Source organism: Mobula birostris, chromosome 15, assembly GCF_030028105.1.
Source record: "Mobula birostris isolate sMobBir1 chromosome 15, sMobBir1.hap1, whole genome shotgun sequence".
NCBI classification, from domain to species: Eukaryota; Metazoa; Chordata; class Chondrichthyes; order Myliobatiformes; family Myliobatidae; genus Mobula; species Mobula birostris.
The window spans coordinates 40,283,354-40,311,346 of NC_092384.1; the positions used below are offsets into that span (position 1 = coordinate 40,283,354).

The 27,993-nt window shown below is 39.5% G+C and overlaps 1 protein-coding gene across 3 annotated transcripts in view; it reads right to left on the bottom strand.

Annotated features, from left to right (window-relative positions):
- The window catches only part of phkb (phosphorylase kinase, beta), a 274,547-nt gene that overhangs the window by 218,724 nt on the left and 27,830 nt on the right, over nucleotides 1-27,993 (bottom strand). For all 3 annotated transcript variants that reach the window (XM_072279636.1, XM_072279637.1, XM_072279635.1), the window contains one exon: nucleotides 2,479-2,578. In XM_072279636.1, the coding sequence (XP_072135737.1) occupies nucleotides 2,479-2,578 (100 nt within the window). The remainder of the gene's footprint in view (nucleotides 1-2,478; nucleotides 2,579-27,993) is intronic.

Sequence of the window (27,993 nt, forward strand, 5' to 3'; positions counted from 1 at the left end):
ATTAGCTTGAGAACGTACCAAGCAATGAATCTGCCTGGAACAAGCAGTGTGTGACTCAATGCCTACAATGGTCACATATATATGTAATTGATTGACACTTATCTCATTCACATTCTTGAGGTGTTTAACAATTAATGAGAGAAAACTACATCTGTAAGCATAGGATGTGTGGTCTATTTGTGAGATATCTATCACATTTGTCGAATTAATTCACAATGACACTGTCCGCAGAACACTGCTGCTCCTCACAAGTTTTGATTAGCTTTATTTCACAACTTCTCTATTTCTTTTTATCTTTCCCTCTTCAGCTTGGTTTCCTTTCTTTCTCGCCTCTATTTTCATTCATCTATTCCTTTCTTTCTGATATCCTCTATTCTTTTTAGATGGAAGATAAGAAATGAAGGATCACAGCCCAATTTGGATACAGTGGTTAAACCGGTTCAGGAAGATATCTGACACAAGTGCAAGTTTGCAGATCAGAAGTGGTTTGGATGGAATGCGCGCAGAAAGTATCCAGAGCGTGGGTGTCATTTATCAGATTTGGGTGTGGATCACAGGTTAACATCTGGCATAATTCCCCACATTATAATTGTGATTACGCATCAAACACTTTACTAACTGAACAGCACTTTGCGAAGACCTGTTATTGTGAAAGACGCTATATAACTAATTTCCTAAATAGGGAAAAAAAATGTTTTTGCCATGCTTTCCTCAATTGTTTCCATTAGTTCAGAGGACAGATTTTCCAAGATTGCTACTAATTCCACTTTACTAGGCAGATTTATGAAAAAAAGATTAATAATACCTGTACATAGTTTAAATGAGGTGCACTTGTTTAGAGAAAAGAAAATCATCAGTTATACATCATACAACATATGCTTTCCAGTATCACCACCCTTTCAAGCAGTAAGTTCTACACCCTAACTTCTCTATGAATTGCTTCCTATCTATGCCCCCTGGCCTTTTCCCTTTCCTCAATGGGCAATGGGTCCTTTTAATTTTGTTTGCTTAAGCCCTTCATAATTTTATATATCACAATTAAGTATTGGTATCCAAAGAAAATTACAGTAAGTTATCCAATCATAAATACAATTTGCATTCCCACCAAAATCTATGTAGATGTCTGCAGCCTCATCAGTGCATTCACATCTTTACTGTAACATGATCAGCTGCCGTTGCCAATAACTGGACTCTGAAAACTTGCTCTCATTCCTCAAACAAGCTTTATTTACTTGTGCACAAAGTTCAAAGTAAATTTAATTTCAAAGTGCACGTATCTTGCTGTCACATGCAGCTGTGGAGGCCAGGTTGTTCGGTGTATTTAAGGCAGAGATTGATAAGTTCTTGATTGGACATGGCATCAAAGGTCGGGGGAGAAGGCTGGGAACTGGGGTTGAGCCATGATTGAATGGCAGATCAGACTTGATGGGCTAGATTGCCTAATTCTGCTCTTATGTCCACTTATGGTCTTACCTCAACATATACTACCTTGATTCATTTCCTTGCATGTATTTACAGGAACAAAAGAAATACAATAGAATTTCTTAAAAAAGTATGAATAACAAAGACAAACAACAACCAATAAATAACAGACAAATGCAAATAATAAAAAAAGTAAATGTATAACGTAGAGATCATATAGTTGTAGCGTCCCTGAAAGTGAGTCTATAGGCTGTGGAGTCAGTTTGACCGAGGTGAGTGAAGTTATCTATGTTGGTGCAGGAGCCTGATGGTTGTAGGATAATAACTGTTACTGAACATGCTGATAGAGAACCTGGGGCTCCTGTACCTGCAACCACACCCCTGGCCCCAGCGACAGTAGTAGCAAGAACTGAGCATGGTCCAGATGATGGAAGTCCTTCATAATGGATGTTTATTTCTTGTGATAGAACTCCTTATAAAGGAGAACAACATGGTCCTGGTCCTAGTTCATAGTTGGACAAAGAAATACATTTTTCTACAAAAATTGACTAGTGGATACAGATATTGATCAATATATAACCTTGTAAATGTTCAGATTCCTCATGTGTATCATCAAACATCAATCTCACTACAATGATATAGGCATTAATAGCCAATACAAACTACAACACTAACAGCCAATGATACATTAAAATAATTATCCAATAACTGGTGTGTGGCTTGCATCCTTTGCTTGCGTCCTTAGCTTGGCTCTAATCAAATGGCTCCAGTCCACTGTTGTGCAAAAGGGAAGCAAAGTTCTTCAAAGACTTCTTTTTCCTGGGTTGACTGCACTCTATCTGTTCACTATCCCTGCCTGCACATTATCTTAGCCCTTGTCTTGTCACAACACCCACAATCAAAGACTACTCACTGATAGTAAAAGGGAATTCAATTTTACTTTGCAAATTGGTGGGATCTTCTGGATATTACAAGCCTTTAAAAGTATCTGAAAGGACTGCAAATAAATGAAACTTAAGTAAAAGGTAAATACTGATGCCCACACATTGGGGTTACCTTATCAGCTTGACGCATGTAGCAGTAAAGAATTCCACGCATGCATTTTATAGCAGAATATTCCAACTCATGAGTCCTTCCCTTATCATCGTCAATACGCCTATGTAAGACAAGACAAAACAGAACAGTTTATTAAAATAAAGATGGATTACAAAGTCAACTATATTTGTGAATTATGGGCAGTAATATCATTTTAAATCAATATTAAAACTGATATATTTATATTGACTAAAACAAATCTCTTCTGCATCTCCATATAAACTGAACAGATTATGATGATTTAAAATTTGTACTGTACCATAAATATGACAGAGCAGGAAGACCATGAAAATATAATGAGCAAGCTGGTCTTCACATACATTATCTCATCTGTGCTGATAATTTTCTTTATAACATAAATACAAATGTAATTATTCATGAGATTTAAAACAGTACAAGGTTCCCAAATTTTTAAAAAATGCAAGACAGCAAGTAACTCATGGAACTACATCTTTTTTCCCCATTTAAAACAAATTACTGACAGATGTTTTACAGTTTTGAAAGAATGGGACAGAATAAATAAATCGAATGTTTATTTGCTCATGTTAAATGAACACTGAGACAGACAGATGTTTTGTCCATGTTTCTGCTTATATTTTGATTCAACGCTACAGTAGGTATTAGAAATCAAAAGTTCTTAATATTCAAAGTGATTCACCCATGAAAACCTTGTAAAACAAGATTTTTGTAAAAAAAAAATGAAGAACATAAAGGGGTCATTTAAGCCATTGAGTGTGTGGTTGTCAAATGAATTAGACCTGGAGCTACTAACAATTATAACTAAGAAGGTAATCTTTAAAAATCATCTGTCATATTTTGTCTACTAGCTTCCCTTAGAACTCAACCAAAGTGCTTCTTCATTAATTTGTAGCAAAATTGCCAAATTAACTAACTACTTTAATGGGTAGTTTTTGAACATAGAACAGTACAGCACAGGCCTTTTTGCCCATAATGTTGTGCTGATCATTTAACCCACTGCAAGGTTAATGTAACCCATTCCTCCCAAAGAGGCCTCAATTTTTGTTCCAACCATGTATCTATCTTGTCCTTAATATATCTACCCATCCCTGGCAGACTACGTCATGCACTTACCACTTTATGTGTAAAAGAAAGCTAGCTACCTCTAATATCCTGCTGGAGGGCAGGAGAAGAAGGAATCTGATAGGAGAGGATAGTGAACATAGGAGAAGGAAAAGAAGAGAAAGAGAAAGAGGAGGGGACCCAGCGGGAAGTCATAGGTAGGTGAGAAGAGGTCAAAGGCCAGAGTGGGGAATAGATTAAGAGGGGAAAGGAATTATTTTTACTGGAAGGAGAAATTGATATTCATGCCATCTGGTTGGAGGCTACCCAGATGGAATAGGGTAGCCTCATCTTGGCACAAGAGGAGGCCATGGAGGTGTTGGAACTGGAATGGGAATCAGAATTAAAATGTTTAGCCATTGGGAGCTGCCACTTTTGGTGGATAGAGTGGAGGTGCTCGACAGAATAGTCTCCCAACTTACTATGGTTCTCAGTAGTGTAGAGGAGGCTGCATTGGGAGCACCGGACACAATAAACTACCCCAGCAGATTCGCAGATGAAGTTTTGTCTCACTTAGAAGAACCGTTTGAGGCCCTGAATGGAGGTGAGGGAGGAGGTGAATGGGCAGGTGTAGCACTTAGTCCTCTTGCAGGGCTAAGTGTCAGGAAGAACAAATGGACAAGGGAATCACAGAGGAAGTGATCCCTGCAGAAAGTGGAGAACAGGGGGATATAAAGATATGTCTCATGGTAGGATCCCTTTGGAGATGGCAGAAGTTGCAGAGAACGATATGTTGGATGCAAAGCACATGGGTGGTAGATAAGGACAAGAGGAACTCGTATCACTGTTAAGGTGGCCGGAAGATGGAGTGAGTGCAATGTTGGGAAAGTGGAGAAGATGCGGGTGAGGACAGCTTCAATAGTGGAGGAAGGGAAACCTGGTTCTTTGAAATAATAGGACATCTCTGACACCTTGGAATGGAAAATCGCATCCTGGGAACAGATACGGTGGAGATGAAGGAACTGAGAGCAGGGAGTGGCATTTTTAGAGGAGATAAGGTGGAAAGAGATATTGTCAAGATAACCGTGAAAATTGGTAAGGTTTATAAAGGAGGTTGGGTGGCATTTTGTCTCTAGAAATGGAGACAGGGAGATTGAGAAAGGAGAGGGAAGGGTCAGAATTGGACCAAGTGCATTTAAGGGCAGGGTGGAAGCTAGAGTGAAAGTGGAAATTGACGAGCTCAGCATGGGTGCATGAAGCAGCACCAATGCAGTTCTCAATGTTGCAGAGGAAAAGCTGGGGAGTATTTTCAGGGAAGGCTTTGAACATGGAGTGTTCTATGCAGCCAGCGAGGTGGCAGGCATAGTCGGGGCCCATGTGGGTGCATGTGGCTACCCTAAGTCTGGAGAAAGTGGGAAAAGAAGAAGAAAAAGTTGTTGAGAGTGAGGACCAGCTCTGCCAGACAGAAGAGGATGGTAGTGGAAGGAAACTGGTTGGTTATTTTGTTAAGAAAGAAGTGCAGATCTTGATGTGGGCGATAGATGTGTATAGGGACTGAACATCCATAGTGAAAATGGAGCAGTCAGGGCCAGGGAATTGAAAGTTACTGCGGAGATCAACAGCATGAGAAGTGTCATGGATGTAGATGGGAAGGGACTGAACCAAGGGAGAGAAAATGGAATCAAGGAATGAGGACACGTGTTCACGTGCTGCAGGAACAGGCAGAGACAATAGGCCCAGCTAGACGGTCCAGTTTTGAATCTTGGGTAGGAGGCAGATGCGAATAGTGCATGGTAAGGGAACTATGAGTTTGGTGGCAATGGATGGGAGTTCTCCAGAGTTAGTGAGGTCAGTGATGGTGTCGGAGACAGCTTACTGATGGTCCGGAGTGGGGTCCTCTTCAAGGGGTGGGTATGAGGAGGTGTTTAAGAGTTGCCGCCTGGCCTCAGCAAGGCAGAGGTTACAGAGCCACACTACAAAAGCACCCCTGTACTGGTAAGGTTGGAATTGGTACGGAAAGATTGGAGGGCAGTGTGATCAAAGGGGGTAAGGAGAGATGAGTGCTAAAGTCAAGACAGTTGATGTCTTGTCAGCAGTTCGAGATGGAAAGATCCAGAGCAGGCACAGAACCAGAGCGGGGTGTCCAAGAAGAGGAGGAGGGTTAAAGAAATTTTGTAAGCACTTTTCTTTTACAGAATTACACCTATCATTACTATATCAGAAAATATCTGCAGAATACAAGTAATGTTCAGTAATTTCATATCTATTTTTTTTTCAAGTACAGTACCTTAATTAGCTGGTCTGAATAACAATAGAAATGAAAATTTGAGTGACATTTACGTTGATTCTGTGACCCCCATACACATAAATCATCTTGATCAAAAGAATACTTTTCACATGCAAACTCAGTAGTAAAACAATTATGTCAAGCTTAGTGTTATTTTTAAAATGATTAATGAATTCTGCCATTTGAAACAAGCCATTCAAAATAGAAGAAATATGTAAAATAATGTACAAATTATAAACTGACATCTTCAAAAACTTTGCAATAGTTTTAATAGACTTGCTATCTACTTCAGTAGCCAAAATAAAAAAATGTATTTCAACTCTATTTGTTCCCAAAAACAAATACAAGTAAGATTTTCTGCATATTCAAAGGATGTATGAAGACTGCCAAAACACACTTCATGATAGTAAAATCAATTCCTTTGAGCAAAATGCAATATAGTCAGAATCATTTTAATCATTACAGAGTAAAAAGGATCCATGTGACAATGCACCACCAAAAGATGATCTTTGTATTTCACCCACTGGTCTTCCTGCAGTCTTATAAAACTACTGTTGAATCTATACAAGATCCATCATCAAGATCACTTACGATCACTTCAGGTTTTTAACTATAAAAGTTGGTTCATAGCTTCCTAGCATTATCAGGCTCTATATGATTTCTATAATAATATTATGCTCCAATCTGCTAATTAGATTTGCCAATGTCACTACATTGATTGGTCTTACCTCAAACAATAACGAGGTGGCCTACAGGGAAGAAGTCAGCTCTCTAACACAGTGGTGTCAAGAAAACAACCTCTCCCTCAATGTCGTAAAAACAAAGGAGCTGGTTGTGGATTACAGGAGGAATGGAGACAGGCTAATCCCTATTGACATCAATGGATCTGGGATTGAGAGGGTAAACAGCTTCAAGTTCCTCGGCATCCACATCACCGAGGACCTCACGTGGTCTGTACACACCAGCTGTGTGGTGAAAAAGGCACAACAGCACCTCTTTCACTTCAGACGGTTGAGAAAGTTTGGTATGAGCACCCAAGTCCTAAGATTTTCTACAGGGGCACAATTGAGAGCATCCTGACTGGTTGCATCACTGCCTGGTATGGGAACCGTACCTCCCTTAATCACAGGACTCTACAGAGAGTGGTGCGGACAGCCCCGCACATATGTAGTTGTGAACTTCCCATGATTCAGGATATTTACAAGGACAGGTGTGTAAAAAGGGCCCGTAGGATTACTGGGGACCCAAGCCGTCCTAACCACAATCTATTACAGCTGCTACCATCCGGGAAGTGGTACTGCAGCATAAAAGCCAGACCCAACAGGCGTGGGGACAGCTTCTTCCACCAGGCCATCAGACTGATGAACTCACACTGACTTGAGTATATTCTGTATTACATTGATTGTTCTACTTATTATAAATTACTTTGATTGCATATTGCACATTTAGATGGAGCCGCAACGTAAAGATGTTTACTCCTCACGGATGTGAAGGATGAAAGAAATAAAGTCAATTCAATTCAATTTCTAGATACTACTGGAGGAGGAAAAAAAAAAGAAAAGTAGGCATTGGAATATAATTTTCAGATATTTAACATTTTGATCTCAAATCAGTACACAAAATATACTCAGTTTCAAAAGTTTCCCATTTTTCACAATTCAATCAAAAAAATCTTGGAACATACAATCCAGAATGCCTTAATCATCCTTACTATCTCACAAAATGTATCCAATTTTAGATGTTATATCAGTGCTTCGATAAGTTTATTCTTGAAATCAAAGTTCTTTTTTGGAACAAGACTGATTTTCCCTCTTCAAACTTTTTATTAAACTGGGACTTGTTTTTGCAGGTAAACAAATGATTACCTATGCAACCAAATTGTTTAACATAACGCAATTGAACCACAACCTGTACTTGTGTTCAATATATGATAAAGGCATTTTGAAGATTTCAGAAATAAATCCAGTTCAAAGAAGGAAACAAGAAAAAAAAGATTGGTTTTCCACTGCTTACTTCTATTAACCTCTCTGTTTTATGTTAGTTTTCACGTACACTAACCTAATTATTAAGTAATTTCAATTTTCAGTGGAATAATTAGCATGGAAATCATTGCTATAGGTTGGAATGAGAAAATTCATGCCTACTGTACGTATTTTCTGTATGAGCTCTTAAATATGTTCTTATTTAGATTTTTTTCTTAATTAGGAACGGTTCATGCACGTCCTCTGTGACTTGCTTCTCCAAGCTCAATTAGTAATAAACTGGGGAAGCTAACTGTTAAATAAATTGATGAATAATATTAGGAAAATTGTGTTTTAATTTATGGGAGGTTTTAATTTAAAATATTCTCTGTCCAATATTTTTTAAAAATTTACCTTAAAATTATCAAATGAAGCACATATTTTGCAAATACAACCTTTCAGAGAAAGCTTTATATAAAACTTCAATGAATGTCGCCTAATGATCCAGAAAATCAACTTAAGTTCCAAAATTTTAAATGGCTCATCTCACTAATAATCATTAATGAAGCTCTTGATAAGGATAAATTAATTGGAACATATTAAACAAAAACTAAACTAATTTGGAGCATTAACAAACTTTTCAGGTGTGCAATGAAGAGAAATCATTTATGGCTAGAAAAAGACATAAAAGCTCAAGGCTTTTAACAAAAGCAATATATTTACTGTTATAGTTAATTATATACCTACCATCTGTAATTTTAATTATCACAGTTACCCTAACACTTGTTGATATGCTAATGAACTACCATGTACATGGTAAAAATGTAACCACAGCTCATTTCATATACATTGTTCGATATATTTCTATTAGAATAATTTTTTAAAATATCAACACAGTCCTTGTGGGCTTTCAAAAGAATACACATACCCATTAAAATTATGTCATCAGGGAAATCCTAACTTTGAGAAATTTATGGACGAGTGCTGGTAGGGCACAAAATTGCAAGTTCCTCAAGAAACTGATTCCAAACCAACCTACATTTATCTACATTTAAATTACTTGTTTGTAAACCCTCAGAAGATTCGACCAAAGGGTAACAGGAATAATCCAGGTATTTAAAGGCCAGTAGGCCTTACACCAGTGGTAGAAAAATTATTGGAGAAGGTTTTTCAAGATAGGATTTACTCACAATTGCAAAAATATGTATTTATGAAGAATTGTCAACATGTCTTTGTGCAGGGAAAGTCACATCCATCAAATTTCAAATTTGATTTATTTTCAGATGATGACAGAAGTAATTAATGAAGATTGGACAGTGGATATTATCTACATGGACAGGAGGCAAGTGTTTGATGAAGTCTTTCATGGTAAACTTAATCCAGAAGATTAAGCCACATGTATCACCTGGCCTTTTCTAACAATGACTGCAAACAAGCCATAGCCCTAACAAGCTAATTAAGGTCTGAGATCTTGGTAAAAGTTATCTGAGAGCTCAAATCTCTAGGGGTGCCCAAACTTTTGCACGGTATTCCTTTCTTTTTTTCACTCTAAAATTGTATAAAACAAAAATAATACACTAGTCTTGCTTAAAATGTTAAAAAGAATGTTTCATCTTTAACTTTATGACTTTTGGAGATCAGTTCATCTTATACTCACTAACTATTCACAGTAACAGAAATTTTGACTGGGATGCCCAAACTTTTGCATGCCACTGCATATAAAGCTTTAGTTAGAATGTACTTGGAGTACCAAGTGTGTTTCTGGTCATTTCATTACAGGAAGAATGTGGAGACTGTTTAGAGAGCGCAAAAGAAGCTTACCAGGTTGCTACCTGAATTACAGGGTCTGAGCTACAAGGAAAGATTGGACAAACTTGGGTGGTTCTCTTTAAGAGTGTTGGAGACTAAAGGGACACCAGATAGAAATTTTTAACATTACAAAAGGTATGGATAGGTACAGTCAAAATCTTTCCCTCAGGGTCGAAATGTCAAATATCAGTGGGCATGCTTTTTAAGGATAGAGGGAGGATCTTTAAAAGCAACGTGAGCAACAAGTTTACTTTTGAAAACGGAGGTGATAGTAGAGCCTGGAATGGGTCACCATGGTTAGTAGTGGAAGCAGGAAGTTTGGTGGAATTCAAAAAACCTTTAGATATGAGGAAACATGAATATGAAGGGTAGGGAGGGATACAGATGATAACCAAGAGGACATTTAATACAGATTAGTATAATGATCAGCACAACATTATGGAGTGAGTGGTCTGCTCAGTGCTATACCATTCTATGTTCACACAATCACGCCCATATTTTACTTTGCCAGTTGTGTTGCATCCCTGTAACTGATACTGACTCATGGAACATGCAAGTGATTGTTTCTGACAGTTCATACCAGGTCTTCATTCTCAAAGCCAGGACTTATTGTTTAGTTATTTTGTTGTTGCAATTTAGGCCTTCAAATATCTCTTTTCACCAAAAATAACAGTTTCTACTGTTGAGGCTTTATATACCAATGAAGATGACATAAAGTAGACCTGTTCTGTCTCATTACAATCAAATGGAATTCGTGCTGGTTTCATTCATCTGGTGATCAATTCCGGAGATTCATTCCATCAATTAAGTTGTTTTTAATCTCCAAAATTATACTTTCTTAACATTCTTATAAAAGTAAACAGCCCATCAATTACAAATATAGATGGCAATCTCCAACTGTCTGTTAGAGCTGTTCACACCATATCTTATTCTATTCAGTGGTGACCATTTTAACTCTCTGGGTAGCACAATGCCTTTATAACATTCAAGTGAAAGAAGGGCAAAAATATGTTGACAATTGAAAAGTATTGATTCAAACTCCTGCAAGTAACACAAAATATTTGCAATTCACAAGCATGGTTTAAAAAGTTAAAAAACCTATTATCAGGCTTACGACGCACTTTAGGTGTCAAGACATTCTCAGGACTTACTAGACAGGATGTTCAGAACTTTAGTAGATAATAATGCATAGTAGTGAGGCTTATGTGCAAAACATGTAATATGTATACAATTTCAAGAGAGGGAAGCTGGCAAAAGGAAGGATGGTATGCAACATTAATCAAGCACATTACTGCCAGGGATGCCAAAGGACTACTAAGAATGGGCAAGGGACAGCATTCAAAAAGAATAAAAAAGCACCAGAAACAGCAAGATTTACAAGGATGTTGCAAGGGTGAAAGAATGACTAGGCTGGTGTTTTCTTCTTTGGAACAAAAAGGGATTGAAGGAAAGTTTCATTGAAGTATTTAAAACAAGGCAAATTAAGATGGAACAGGAAGATCAACTTCCCTTGGCAGAGAGCTCAATGATTTGAGAATAAAAGTTTAAGATTATTACATGTAAGGAATAGAATTAGTTGAGAAAGATACTTTCATCCAAAAACAGAAGTGTGGAACTCGCTGCCTGAAATGAACCAAGGAACTCCTCCCATGGCATAATTTCCATGATTCTATCATGCAAAACGTGTGATTAAAATGTAAAGAAGACATGTTCACCAAGACATTATTGCACCTATTTGTCTCCTCCTGGTTCAACTTCATTCAGCCTAGGCTATGTGGACAGTCAGAATAGTATCCCTCCTGTTTATTGATCTAATTATTGGAGATTTAGTGTCATTGGACTCTGAAACTGAGAGGGGTTTCGGATTTGGGCTTGTTTGAATTATGAATGTGGGGTGGAAGTGGAAGGGGCTGGGAGTCAGGGGGTATCTAGTGGGGTCGACGGTGGTGTATTGGGTTGAGGGGTGCTGATTAGGGCTGGTGGGGACGTTTATGCTTAGGGGATGTGCTTAGGTTAAGGTGGTGTTGATTAGGGTTAAGTGATGCTTAGGATTAGGGTTGTAGCACCTGATTGGTTGGGATGGTGCATTGGATTAGTTGGGGTGTATATTTGGGTATGTTAGGGCCGGGATGGAAGGGTGTTGCGGTGAGGATGTGGAATGCATGGAAGTGTATGTGGGGTCACACGGAATGCGTACCGCCTAGTTGGTATGAGAGGAAAGTGCCTGGGAGACAATGTTATTGTATAGTTACATATAGGATGATGGGATGATTGGGAGGTGGGGGTGATATCACTTGAAGTTGTTGTATTGAGGGAGCTACCTGTGGCCCAGGTATAATGACATAGGGCAATAAAAGGATGACTACACAGAGTAAGAGACTGAGGGGAGGAGCGCGCGGGCGCAAGGGACCGAGCGGAGGAGCAGGCAGAGTAAGAAGGTATGTGTGTTGCTTGGCCTGTAGGTGCCCAGGAATCCAATATGGGTGTTTGCTGTAGTACGCGTGATGTTAGGGGATTTCATCTGTACTGGTCTGTGTTGAGTGATCTGTCTGGGACCAATGTATATGTGTGTAGGAGGAGTGTACAGGGATCAGAGGAGTGTGTGCCGCTTGGTCTATATGGGGGAAGATGTCTGATGACACCATTTTGTTACATAGGTATGTACAGGATGGGGTGGGCAGCTACCATAGATTCTTACTTGTGGCTCCGGCTAGCATTAGGATTTCCTCCAGGTGCTCTGGTTTCCTCCTACATTCCAAAGACATACTGGTTGAAGTTCACAAGTTGTAGTCATATTATAATATGCCAGAGGCATAGCACCACTTGTGGGCTGGCCCAGCACATCCTTGGACTGTGTTAATCACTGACGCAAATGACACATTTCATTGTGTGTTTCAATGCACATGTGACAAATAAAGCTAACCCTTATCTTTGCTGAATTGGCAAGTTCATTACAAGAGGTAATTACAATTAGAAAAAAAAATGGATTGACATGACTAGCAAAACTCTGAAGGAGGGAGGGAACAGTCAATAGACAATAGGTGCAGGAGTAGGCCCTTTGGGCCAGCACCACCACTCACTGTGATCATGGCTGATCATCCACAATCAGTACCCTGTTCCTGCCTTCTGCCCATATCCCTTGACTCCGCTATCTTTAAGAGCTCTATCTAACTCTTTCTTGAAAGAATCCAGAAAATTGGCCTCCACTGCCTTCTGAGGCAGAGCATTTCACAGATCCACAACTCTCTGTGTGAAAAAGTTTTTCCTCAACTCCGTTCTAAATGGTCTACCCCTTATTCTTAAGCTGTGGCCTCTGGTTCTAGACTCCCCCAATATCGGGAACATGGTTCCTGACTCTAGCGTGTCCAATCCCTTAATAATCTTATATGTTTCAATCAGATCACCTCTCATCCTTCTAAACTCCAGTGTATACAAGCCCAGTAACTCCAATCTTTCAATATATGACATTCCCGCCATCCCTGGAATTAACCCAGTGAACCAACGCTGCACTCACTCCATAACAAGAATGTCCTTCTTCAAATTTGGAGACCAAAACTGCACACAATACTCCAGGTGGAGTCTCACCAGGGCCTTCTACAACTGGAGAAGGACCTCTTTGCTCCTAAACTCAACTCCCCTTGTTATGAAGGCCAACATGCCATTAGCTTTCTTCACTGCCTGCTGTACCTGCATGCTTTCAGTGACTGATGAACAAGGACACCCAGATCTCGTTGTATTTCCCTTTTTCCTAACTTAACACCATTCAGATAGTAATCTGCCTTCCTGTTCTTGCCACCAAAACTGCATCTGCCATGCATCTGCCCACTCACCCAACCTGTCCAAGTCACCCTGCATTTTCATAACATCCTCCTCACATTTCACACTGTCACCCAGCTTTGCGTCATCTGCAAATTTGCTAATGTTACTTTTAATCCCTTCATCTAAATCATTAATGTATATTGTAACCAGCTGCAGTCCCAGCACTGAGCCTTACTGTACCCCACTAGTCACTGCCTGCCATTCTGAAAAGGACCCGTTAATCCCTACTCTTTGTTTCCTACCTGCGTACCAATTTTCTATCCATGTCAGCACCCAACCCCCAATACCATGTGCTCTAATTTTGCCCACTAACCTCCTATGCGGGACCTTATCAAAGGCTTTCTTAAAGTCCAGGTACACTACATCCACTGGCTTTCCCCATGTTCATTTTGATAGTTATATCCTCAAAAAATTCCAGAAGATTAGTCAAGCATGATTTCCCCTTCGTAAATCCATGCTGACTCGGACCGATCCTGTTACTGCTATCCAAATGTGCCGCTATTTCATCTTTTATAATCGACTCCAGCATCTCCCCCCCCCCCACTGATGTCAGACTAACTGGTCTATAACTGCCTGTTTTCTCTCTCTCCCTCCTTTCTTAAAAAGTGGGATAACATTAGCTACCCTCCAATCCACAGGAACCAATCCTGAATCTATAGAACATTGGAAAATAATTACCAATGCGTCCACAATTTCTAGAGCCACCTCCTTGAGTACTCTGGGATGCAGACCATCAGGCCCTCAGGATTTATCAGCCTTCAGTCCCTTCAGTTTACCCAACACCATTTTCTGCCTAATGCAAATTTCCTTCAGTTCCTCTGTTACCCTGGGTCCTCTGGCCACTATTACATCTGGAAGATTGGATCTGTCTTCACTAGGGAAGACACAACCAAAGTATCTGTTCAGCTCATCAGCCAATTCCTTGTTCCCCATAATAATTTCACCCATTTCTGTCTTCAAGGGCCCAACTTTGGTCTTAACTAATTTTTTCTTCTTCACATACCTAAAGAAGCTTTTACTATCCTCCTTTATATTCTTGGCTAGCTTACCTTCATACCTCATCTTTTCCCCCTGTATTGCCTTTTTAGTTATCTTTTGTTGCTCCTTAAAAGTCTCCCAAGCCTCTGGCTTCCCACTCATCCTTGCTATGTTATACTTCCTCTCTATATTTTCATACTGTCCTCGACTTCCCTTGTCATCCACGGTCGTCCCTTACTCCCCTTAGAATCTTTCTTCCTCTTTGGAATGAACTGATCCTGCACCTTCTGTATTATTCTCAGAAATACCTGCCATTGTTGTTCCACTGTCATCCCTGCTAGGGTATCTTTCCAGTCAACTTTGGCTAGCTCCTCCCTCATGGGTCCATAGTCTCCTTTGTTCAACTGTAATACTGACACTTCCGATCTTCCCTTCTCCCTCTCAAATTGTAGATTAAAACTTACCATATTATGGTCACAACCTCCTAATGGCTCCTTTACCTCAAGTTCTCTTATCAAATCTGGCTCATTACACAACACTAAGTCCAGAATTGCCTTCTCCCTGGTAGGCTCTAATACAAGCTGCTCTAAGAATCCATCTCTGAGGCATTACCAATGCGTCAGAACTCCCTTTCTTGGGGTCCAGTACCAACCTGATTTTCCCAGTCTACCTGCATGTTGAAATCCCCCCATAACAACCTTTGCGACATGCCAATTTTAACGCTTGATTTAACTTGCACCCCATATCCAGGCTACTGTTTGGGGGCCTGTAGATAACTCCCATTAGGGTCTTTTTGCCCTTACAGTTTCTCAGTTCTATCCATACTGACTCTACATCTCCCGATTCTATGTCCCCCCCTCGCAAGTCAATGCTAATACAGTCAAAAATGATGGAATAGGAAGATTTTTCTATTCAGCTCATCCATTTTTCTACTCCTAATACATTCTGCTTCAGTCTGTTTTTAGTTTCCTATATTACATATCCTTCCTCTGGTTCCATTTCTCCTTTCCATCTCCCTCCCATACCCTCATTCTCTCTCACGTTCCCACCTTCACCCTCTACTTTTCTTCGCTCCTGCACACTTTATTTTCCTTCATCCTAGATCTCCTGTCCTCCAACCTCTTCTTTCTTCACTCCCCTCACCATTTTTGTCCCTGCAGTTAACCTTGTTCTTCATAACCTGCAACATCCTAAAACTTCTATTTGGGTGTGAAGTGTTATCAGTGATCAAGGAGAAAGGCAACATTGCTGTTGAGCATTGGCAATGTGTTTTAGACTTGCAAAATGATGCCCATATCAAAATGGTGCAACTAAATTAATAAAGCAGCTACGACAGAAAATACAATAACAAAAATTCAGTGATGCCAGTCAATCTGAAGTCATCAGGATTTGTGGTTCCTAAAGGTTTGAAGTAACTGTTTTTGCCAGCTACAAGCTATAATTTAAGCAGAAGTTTATCTTCCCACAAATCTGGCACTTTATTTGAGAATGATTCCTGTCCAAAAAATCTTGGAACTCTTGGAGAGTAGATGAAGTAACAGTAAAAAGAAATTGGCATAACTTCATAGGTAAGATATTGGAAAATTAGTTAATATCTAATGAGTTCTGCAAATTAATATACCTTACAATGACGTCTTACAATGACACTTGCCTGTTGACACTAATATGAACTTAAGTTCTGACATATTTATCCCCAATTCTTCATCACTCTTGTAAAGTCGGCAACAGAGCTGCAGATAATGGAATTTGGTAATCTAGGTAGCAGAATATTCTTTTTTTAACATGCTATGTGGCTACCCTATGACATGGTTTACAATATATAATATTGATTTTCTCATCTCAATCTTCAAACTAATTCTAAATATGAACCCAGTGCTAGTTCCAAAAAAATGGTGGTCACAATTCATTTCTCTGTCACATTGCAACTGCTCCTATACAGACTTAAGGACAGTAATTTTGGTTAGTAAGTTTGTACATGACACTAAGACAGGTGGTGTTGTAGATAGTGTACAAAGATATGAATAGTTACAGGGGGATCTAGATCAGCTGCTACGTATGCTGAGGACTGGCAGTGGGCTTTTAATTTAAATAAACAGATTTGGGGAAATCTACCCAGGATGACTTACACAGTGAATGGTCGGCCCTGGGGAGTGATATGGTACAGAGGAACCTGTGTAGTACAAGCGCACAGTTCACTGAAAGTGGCATCACATATAGATAAAGTAGCAAAGGCAGCATTTGGCATGCTGCACTTCATCAGCCAAGATAATGAGTAGAGGAGTTGGAGAGTAATGATGCAGGTATACAAGATGTTGGTAAGGTCAGGGTGAGTATTGAGTTTTGGTCACATTGTTCTTGGAAAGATGTTACTAAACCTGAAATAGTGCAGAAAAGATTGACTAGGTTGTTGCCTTGACGTGGGGGCTTTGATTTACAAGGAGGGGTTGTTTAAACTAGGACAGAAGGAGATGAAGGGGTGACCTGATATAGGTATACAAGCTCATGAGAGGCATTGACACAGTTGTCCAGGGCAGCTTCTTCAAGCAAAGGGCGGTGCATATTTGGAATGAGATGTGAGAAGCAGGGGTTGAAGAAAGCACAATATCAACGTTCAAAAGCCATCTGTTAAGTCCATGGACAAGAGAGGTTTAGAGGGGAATGGGCCAATGCAGGCAGATGGAACTGGCTAACACAGTTGGCAAGGACAAATGCAGCTGAAGGGCCTGCTTCCATGCTGTATGACTCTAGTTAAATTTTAGCTTGGCCATGTACTTGTGCTGTGGCTAGTTGAGGGTCAGGACTGCCATGAAAATAAGCAATGTAGCTTGATACTATCCATATCCGATTATACATTTACGTGTGCACTTTAGTGAGCTCTAAACAGCAGTAATGAAAGTGAACTGACTTCTCTCTTTCTCAGCCAGCACTATATACTATTACAGCTGAGACCAATTAACTTGTATATTTATGGATTAAATCCAAGACGTTTTAATCTTGTGGGTTTAGTTGCTCATCCAATCATTTCCTCAGGGTTTAAATGTACATTGATTTGACCTGCATCTTAATAATGTCGCAACAATTGCATAAATACAGCGGAATCCAGTTAATTCAGATAATTGGACCAAATGTACTGGTCCCAATGTAAGTGACTACCCCAATTAACCAATGTTTCAAGGAAATAGTTAACAAGGTATAAAAAAGACACACTACCATTTGAGTAACAAATTAAGTGTATAAATGAAATACAGAATAAATTAGAACACTATCAATACTACTACAGTGCTATAAAACTGTATTAGTTCCAAACAATTATCGACAGATAAGTGTATAGTTCTTTTGGTTGACTGCAAATGAACAAAACCAGGGCAGATACCTAGTGTAGATAATGGACTGCCTCAATGCAATTTGACGACTACATCCTCCAAATATTCATTTTCATCGTAATATTCAAAATGATTGTTTGCACCTTCAACTTCTTTGTAGTTCCTAACTTGCTGAAGTAGTGAAATAGTTTCATTTTCACTCCTGCCCGTTTATGGCATCACCAAGCCTGAATGCTTGAAACCGCAGTGAGCAAAACAGTTCTGAATTGTCTTAGTGCTTATTTCTCACCAACTACTAGTGACAAAAATCTTTGCTTTTCAACACAAGCACACACACCTGGTGGAATATTCACTCTTATGTGATTGAAGTCATTGAAGACACTGAAGCCAGTGATATAGAAGTCTTTATTCATCACAACATGCAGGCATCATTCTGGAGACACTCTTGGTAGAGGCTCACAACCCCAAAAGTACATTGCATTTTTATACTCTTAAAATCAAGCCAAAAACAGATAATTCAATACAATTTCAATAGTTACAATGACATCATAATGACAAATGGCTCCTTTGAGATACACAGCGGGAAGCACATTGTAACCGATAAGACACATCTGAAGGTCTAAACACCTTTGGGAGAAACTAATTATCACAAATATTCTGAAACAACAGAGAGCCAGGTATACAAAATTAATGTTGTCAGGGCTGTCTCCGAGTACACAAATACGTTAAGTACACAAAAGCTATTGATTGCCTATACCTGTGGCCATGTTTGATATGCTAAGAGACAACATCCATCGGATCTGCCAGCTTGCAGTCAAGTCAAAATGGTGCAAATAACTTAGCCATGTTGCCAGGTTTGAGGCAAGCCAATTAACACAAACCCATTCTTTAATATTTAGCTCTTGCATATGTAATCTCAGTCTATGAAGCAGCCTGTGCTTTTAAACTTCAATTTACTGCCTGTAAACAGCAAAATAAAATTAAGGCTAATTGCAAGCTTTCTGAACTTACTTACATTTACAATAAGAATTGCAGCCCAGTTCTTGTTTGAATTAACACCTGCTATATTCACACAACTCCAGAATACTCCGTAACAGCATCTAATGGCCATACAAGTGCATGTCTGATGCTTGTCAGAAACTGTTCGACAAGTCTCTTGTCCCAATTAAGTGGCATAGTGTCCCAAAAAAGGGAATCCCAGCTATTTTCTTGATCAGTTTTGTTCTTTAAGACTTGTCCCAAATAAGCAGTTGCCCCAATTAACCAGAAGCCACCGTACTTAAAAAAAAATAAAAATTGTGATTCATACTGCATACTCAAACAGTCCTACTTACAGCACCACATATCTCAGACAGCAGCAGCCATACCACCTCGTGGGGAGCCATGGGTAGGACCAGGAGCCACATGTCCAGTAGGTGCCATTCAGTGCTCAGGGAGAACCCTCCTACAAAGTACCATTTGGCATAGACACTGTTATCCCAGGGCATCGTTCCTGCTCACACTCACTGTATCCCACTGACTGGTTGGACCTGTGCTCATCATATCACCTACACCAATATTCCTTTCCCTTTCCTGTTGGATGGGGAAATCACTTTCAGAATTGGGGCCTTTGAATTTAACAAATCCTACATAGGGAAAAAACAGTCCTTAAAAGAACATACTCCACCAGGGATTACTAAGGCTCGAGATCCTTAATGCTGCTATGGGGCGAGGTTGGCTGGAATAGACCACTCCCCCCCAGCTTCCCCCAAAACAGAATGCCAAAACCTGAGAAGCTGGCCAATTTCCAAGTCCTTTTCTTTGTCATCAAAAGGGATTGGTATTAATGGTATCCTGCTCGTAGTGTGGTTAGAAGTCCTCATACAAATCCAACAACTCCACATGTTGGTACTGTTTGCATATTTATACACATAACCCACAGGAATGTGTTACAAGACCTACCCACCACCACCACAGGTCAGCGTCATTACCACTGACATCAGCATCTATCACTTTGCCATTCTATAATGTAGGGAGACACAAACTCAAACGCTCCTGATTAGTCACTGGGCATTTAGGTACAAAACAGTCTTTGTCAGCAAAAACAACAACTTTTAGGATTAGTCCCCAAATCATCCAAAACATGAATTCTAAATTTCTAATTTAACTGTCCACAAATCCGCAATTTCTCCAAATGCCCATTTCCCTGAAGCATAGGATTAATTCAAATACTGTTCTGATACAGATCTAGCATACGCGAGACAGACTTTGCGCACGTATAGGCACACACACAAACTCCTGAGTGGCCGCACCTCATGCAACATTTTTCCCTCCAAACTCAAACCATTCACACTTTATTATACATGGGTGTGGATGCCAGGACTCCCTCTCTATGGTAATGAGGCGGGAAGATGCCACGCACCCCGACCCCTGCTGCAACTGAAAGTCCGCCAATGCCTATTGCAGAGCCTCCAGCAAGGGATATAGGGAATCATGAATGGAATGGAAGGAATTCAGTACAGGACAGGAGACCTTATCGGAAGAGGGCTTCAAAGATGTCCCTTCCCTCTCCCACCAATGGCCTCTGTCTTCTTTTCCCCTGGCAGTGCTCCTTCTATATGGCATAAAGGATGGGAGCGGAAACCCTGTTTATCTCCTCCTTCGGGAAGCTCGGCTTTGAGCAACACCAAAAACATTTCCTTACAAGTCACACACATAAGATGCTGGATGAGCAGGACCTCAGCAGGCCAGGCAGCACCCATGTTAAAGAGTAGACAGTTGACATTTTGGGCCAAGACCTTTCATCAGGACTCACGAGTCAAGCAGGGCCCAACACCCACAGGCCGCATAATTAAATTATGGGGATTCTCCAGCAACTGAATGGCTGTATATACTGCCCAACTACCTGTCCCATTAGAGACAGCACCACTCCTTTCAAGTGGAGTGTCGCTGCCATAACTAAGTGACCTATTAAAGCAGGGGTTAGTTCAGAATCATCTGGCAAGCTATCACTATCATCGAATAAACCTATAATTAGAGCCCACTGGCAAAGAGCTTCAGTTCCTTCTTCTACCGTGCCCCACTCTATCAAAGGCTTTAAGTTCCACTCACCTGACCCTGACCACTTCTGCCACCCAATCCTACCCCAAGTTACAAAAACTATGACACTAAATATTCAGTAACACTTCAAACTCAACAGGTACTTAATTAAGTCTACCCAAGTTACCCAACTACAAAACTAAATATTAACAGATATCTAGCTAAGTGCGTGTATGGGCCCTTCAATACTTGCAGCATACTTTTCTAATGGTTCTTCAACACTGGTCATGACCTCAGTGTGAAGAGAAGCCCTGAAGACAAAGGAAAACCCTGTGAGTCTCACAAGTGCTTTTTTATTATTATTAATTTGAGGTGCCCAGAAGCAGAGGCTTCCCAGATTGCAAGGCAATCAATGGGAAAGAGCTGCTGCATCCCTCAGATGGGCCAATCAAAGATTAGCATGGTAAGAATGGCTTTCAACCAGCAATAAAACTACTACTTCACATTATAGCATCATGAAACAAATACCACTGACTGTAGCCCAAAGGTGGGAAAGCAAATACATGGTATTAACCAGATTAAGCTTACAAACAGCCAATACAATTACAGTGGAATACAAGGCCACTTCTGTTTGCTGTAATAATTCTTTATTTAAAAAGTACTTCATTAATGTAAATTGATACTGAAATTATAAAATTAATTTTCAGAAATGAAGTCAGTAGATAAGCAGAGGGAAATGGCAGAAGCGTACTTTCCTAGTATTGAAACCCATGTTATTTTTTATTATAGATTTTAACTACCGGCATATGAAATAGAAGATATGATTAATAAATTGGCAGATGACATAAATATTGGGGGCACAGTGGATAGCAGGAAAGGTTGCCGAAGGGTACAGCAGGTTAGAGAGCAGATGGAAATTAATCCTACAACAAGGTGATGTATTTTGAGAACCTAAATAATGATGAAAAGTATATTGTAAATTACTGATAAATAGAGGAGCCTTAGAGTTCAAGTCCACAGTTCCTTGAAAGTAACAACATAGGTAGTTAGGGTGATGACAGCATAGGACTAGCTTGTCTTCACTCTACTATGTATAAAATGTAAAAATTAGGATGTTGCAAGTTTATAAAAAATGGTTAGAGCACTGAGCACAGGTATGGTCACCACATTTCTAGAAAAGACACATAGCTGCACTACAGAAGAGATTCTAAAGATGTTCAAGCAACACACATAAACGTTGCTGGTGAACGCAGCAGGCCAGGCAGCATCTCTAGGAAGAGGTACAGTCAACGTTTTGGGCCGAGACCCTTCGTCAGAACTGAAGGTGTAGCCTGGATTGGAGAACCTTAGTTACAGGGAGGGATTGAATAGACTGGATGTGTTTTCCTGGAGTGGAGTGTTATTTGGTGAGCATACATAAATTTATATGGCACAGATAAACTAGATAATTAAAATGTTTTTTTCTTGGAATCAAAAACACAATGCCCAAGCTTCAAGTAGAGATGAAAGAGGTTTAGATCACTCAAGAGGAACTTCTTGTTTCATATGGTGAGTGGTTAACATTTGAAACTTGGCACCAAAGGAAGTAGTAGTCAGTAAAAATCATTACATTTAGATAAGCACTTAAGTAAGGAACAGAAGGATAGAGACCCAAATGCAGGCAAATTGGATTGCTGTATACAGAGAAAAAGGTCAGCATACGTGTGGTGGGCAGCCAGGTTAGTTCTGGGAGTGCAGCCTTATGATTTATCTTTAATATCTCCATAATTATTATAGAGTTACAGAACACTGCAGCACAGAAATAGGCTCTCTGTCCCAACCAGTCTATGCCGAACAATTAATCTGCCTAGTCCCATTGACCTACACCAAGAACATAGCCCTCCATAACCCTCCCATCTATTTACCTATCCAAATTTCCCTTAAATATTGAAATCTAGCCATCATCTAACACTTGCACTGGCAGCTCGTTCCATTCTCATTACCCTCTGAGTGAAGTAGTTCCTCCTCCTCCTGTAACCCCTTACGTATTTAACCTTCCACCCTAACCTATTACCTCCAGTTCTATTCTCACCCAACCATAGTGGGAAAAGCCTGCTTGCATTTCCCCTATCTATACCCCTCAATTTTATATACTTCTATCAAATCTCCCCTCAATCTTCTATGTTCTAGGGAATAAACTACTAGCCTATTCAATCTTCCCTTATAACTCAGGTCCTCCAGTCTCAGCAATATTCTTGTAAATTTTCTCTCTACTCTTTCAATCTTATTCACATCTTTCTCGTCGTTAGGTGACCAAAATTGCACACAACACTCCAAATTAGGCCTGATTTAAAAATTGCACCAATCAAGAACACTGTACAATTGAAACATGATAAATTACACAGATACAAACATCAACCTCAACCAACCATTCCACTTCAAATACATTAAAACTATCACTATTAAACTGGTCAGCCAGCTGATAACAATGGCATTTTTGGTGTTCTTACAACAAAATCTTAATAAGAGATTGTCACAGTACATAAATTTAAATTGAAAAAAATTTGCAGAAAATAACGATCCTGCTGTATCAAATTTTATAATAATAGTGCAACTTAAGGTGAGCAGCATATCAATTGGATTTTAAAAGTTTTTTTTGAAAAAGGGTTGGGGAAAACTATCCTTTTGAGGAGTCTTTTCTCATTGAACTGATAATTTTACAACTTTGTCACACTGCAAATTTCCACTGAAACTATTTCATATCATAAATATTAACTCATACACAGGCAACAGTATGGACTTCTTATTTAGTGCTTACTTCTGAATATGGCAAGATGGGGAGGGCTGCAAACTCCAATTTGGTTGATTGATTACAAGCATTTAGCTACTTACAGCTTGCTGCTTCTACTTTTCAGCAAAGACATGGTCTTATGGAGCCTAGCAATCCCCGTAGCAAGGCTACAACTAAAATGAAATTAAAATGCAATATCTTTAAAAATATCAGCACAGGCTGGTTGTTCTTGCTCAACTTCATTAAAATCTGAATTGAGAGGCCTTCTTTTGGGATCATGATCAAAAACTTTACATTTTTAGCTGAAGGCTACTCATTTCTGGATGTTCAAATAACTCAAGTACAGAAAAATGCAAATAAACTTATACCAACAATCTGTACTTACTGATTATTTCTTATGGCCCAAAATGTACTTGCCTTTTGCTTATGGTTCAGTAGAAAACATTGTATGAGGTGGTCCTCCTGTGTCGGGTCATCTCTGACTTCCATAATTTGATACAAATCAAACATATGTCTGTACATTGACTCAGAATGGAGTCTAGTGACAGAGAACTAACATCCCGAGAATAGGAGCTGCACTCTGCATCTAGCTACTCACTTTCACAACAGCAATAGCATGACCGCATTTATCTGAATGGAGTCACTGACCTGCATCAAGCATATAACTCTGGATTGAACAAATGCCTACAGTGCAACTGGGAAAGCTGCTACCCCACAGTGCCAGAACCCCAGGTTCAATTCTGACCTTGGAGACTGTCACATGGAGCTTGCATGTTCTCCCTGTGTCCCGGAGCTTCAGTTTGCTCCCACATCCAAAGCTGTACAGGTTGATAGGACCACTGCGAAATTGCCCCTGGTGAATAGGTAAATGTTAGAATCAGGACGGGGGGAGGGAGTGGGAGGTGATGAGAATGTGGGGAGAATATTTTAAAAAATGGATTAACATAGATGTTGTTTAAATGGTTGATAGCTGGCACAGACTTAGTGGACTGACTCTGTAAATTGTTCATTTGATTTATTTATTTTATTTGATCTTAGTGTTTTTAATTACATTGTAATTTCAGTAATTTTCTTTACCTTATTAAGGTTATGTATTACCTTATGTAAAATACTTGAATCTTTCTTAACATGACTTGCTGAGCTACAAAAAAAATCTGGAAAAATAGTGCAGCAGGAAAGTACCAAAGCTAAGCTGGATTTTAATATCTCCCTTGTAAGTGTAATGCTGAATTGTAAAGAAATTTGCCTACCACCTACCCTACCTGAAATTTATTTAAATAATATCAAGAGAAAAGTAGGTTAAAGCTGCTTAACTTGTTATATCTTTAAGACAGTGTGAAAGCACATGGTTCAACCCCTGAACAGCAATACAGAAGTTGATCTCAGCCTAATCAGTACTACTAGATGACATCATTATGCTCATCACCAAGAGCATGAAGTGCAAAACAGGCTGGGTCAGTGGGTGGGAGAAAATAATAACTGATCTTCCAGTACCTTCTAAACCGAATTCCCTCCATCATAATCAAACCAAAGATAAATGTTGACTTAAAGGTGTTTTTGAGCTTAGTCACTCATAAGTACTCAAGGGCACATTAATATATGACTATATTAGTCCCCAACTTTAGGATCAAACAAACCTCTTGTACATAAGCACAGCATGAGTCATTGCCTGCAGGCAAGGAGGTGGAGAAAAAAAATCCTTCTGCCACCAAAATTGTTGGTTTCGGAAGGAGATATTTAACAAAATAGCTGGGCTGAAGCTGATAGCATACACCCACCAACACTTATAAAGCAAGTTATATCGCTGTTCTTGCTGCCATTGATTTAACAATTCAGTAAAAATGCTCATTATTTCTTTTAAAAACCTCAAGCTTAGTTAACAAATAGAAGGCTCACCACAAGCCATAGGTTAGCAATAACATTTCTAAAAAAAATAAATTGAGTACTCCAGGAAAATGAGAAATGTGGCAAAAAGTGGAGAAATAATTGGCTATGTTTCTCGGATCTTCTCCACATTACTGATTCTCAAAGAATACGCACTCAATTTAGAGATACAAAGATATAACATTTGTAAAATACATTAAAAAGATAAAAAAACATTATTTATCCATTTTCCCTCTGAGAAACACCAGGTGGAAATACTATAATCTATTCAGGCAAAAAGTTCACAAGCTGCTACATATTCTTTTATGTATGCAGATTTAACAAAGATGGAGAGAGGCAGGTATTGTCAGAGAAGCAGGGTGTTTGCAGAAGTAGTACTTGGAATTCATTACCACAGATGGCTGTGAAGGATATGTACGTACACACACAAACACATATTCTTGATGAATAAGGGTGTCAAAGGTTACGGAGAAAAGGCAGCAGAATGCCATTCAACCACGATTGAATGGTGGAGTGACGATGAGCTGGATAGCCTAATTCTGTTCCTTTATCTTGGTCTTATGTAGACAGTCACAGATAGCAGTTACTGCCCAAAATGATCCCACCACCACCACCAAGACAGGGTGTTTGATCTACTAGTCTTATAAAATCAGCAGCGGCCACCAAACAGTAAATCCATCAGATTTTCTGTACGCTTGGACTCAAAATGCAGCCTTAAAGCAGTAGGATTAACAGTGCTCTACAACAAATTAGAACCTAACGTAATGTTTTAGCACATGGGTAGGGGGAGCGACAGAGATGGGGCGGGGGAAGAGAGAACAGAGTGGGGGAGAGAGGGTGCGCAAACTGTTCACAGAATCAGAGGTCAGGATCAAACACAAATTGCTGGAGCTACAGTAATATCAACAAACTATTGTAGAAATCTTGGAAGGTTGAAGTAATCCACGTGCCATGACAGTGTAATCAGAGCAACTCATCCGATAATTCAATATAACTGATCTCCCCCCCCCCCCCACAGTCCCTTGATTAAGGCATCCCAGAAAATAGCTACTTACTCCTGGGATTATAATATATGGGAGCGAAACAGTGAGCAACTTGCAGAATTAATACGCCAATTTTTCTTCAGAATAAATATTGTTTCAAAGTATAATAATTTCCCTGGGAGAGCCAGCGAAGGAACAAGACAATACGAAATGTAATGGCAATTATTACAGGTTGAGTACCCCTTATCCACTATGGCAAAATCCAAAAACCTTCGAAATCAGAACTTTTTTTTTTAGCGCTGACATCACAAATTAAAATTTCCACAAAATGCTGGGAAGGTTCCCAGGTGATGCACGGTTCTCTGCACACTACAGACAGTTCTGAGAAGTGACCTCACATATGTAATGAACAGAAATTAATGAAAATAGAAAAACAATGCATGAAGCACAAAATAAAGATCTCAATCAAGCACTGAAAGAGTGCATTCGTCAGCAGAGTGAACATATATGGCCTAAAGGTATGCTGATCATGAAACAAGCAAAGACCTATCCCAACAAAATGAAAATTGAAAGGTGCACAACATTGTTTTTTTTAATACTTTATTTTCAAAATTTTTCCAAAAAAAACCAATAAAGTCAACAAGAACATACCAGTTCAGACATGTATAAAAAAGAAATAAGCAAAAAATGGACGTAACATTAGAGGGATGGCTATTGTACAAAGTGCTCAAAAATACTAAACATTAAATCTCAAATGAGGGCCGTGAGAAATCAGCTGGGGAGAAATTGCTCATCCACCCCTGGCCTCGTCCAGGTAGGCAAGAAATGGATCCCACATAGCCGAAAATTTTTTAATTGAATTGGTTCTCAAGAACCTAAGTTTCTCCATCTGTATGACTGAGATCGTATCAGCCATCCATCTCCAAAAGGAAGGGGGAGAAAGTGATTTCCAAAAAGTCTCTTGGCAACAATCATCCCCAACATCAGAGACTGTTGTATAGCTGCAGGGAAACAAATAGTAGATTGCGAGCAGCCAAATATAGCAAGACCAGCTTCCAAAGGAAGGATCTTTTATAGGCCTTTAAGTACCAGTTGAATATTTTGGACCAAAATCCAGTCAGTAATGGGCAAAACCAAAAGGTGTGTGACAACGTGGTTTCCGTCCCCTGGCATCTATCACACATTGGCGAGACAGAAGGGTAAATCCCATGCAATCTGTGCTTAGAATAGTGGATATCTTTAAACTGGATCAGTTGGTGCCTGCTGTTAACAGAGCAAGCCTGTATCATAGACAAACATTTATCCCAGGCAGCTTCAGATAATTCAATGCCCAACTCCTCTCTCCAGGCGTCTCTAATCTTCACAGTAGACGCTACAGTGCAATTATCAAACAAATGTACAAACTTAGAAACAAGATGCCTGGAGTCAGGAGGGTTCTTTAAAATATCAAAAAAAACATGTTTCCCTGGAAGGATTTCAAAATTACAAATCTTAGATTGAATGTAGTATCTAATTTGTAAGTAACGAAAAAAGTGCAAATGAGGCAGCTCAAATTTCTCTCTTAGCAGACTAAATGTTGCAAACCGTCCCTCCGTGTACAGGTCTTCAATAGAAACTAGACCTC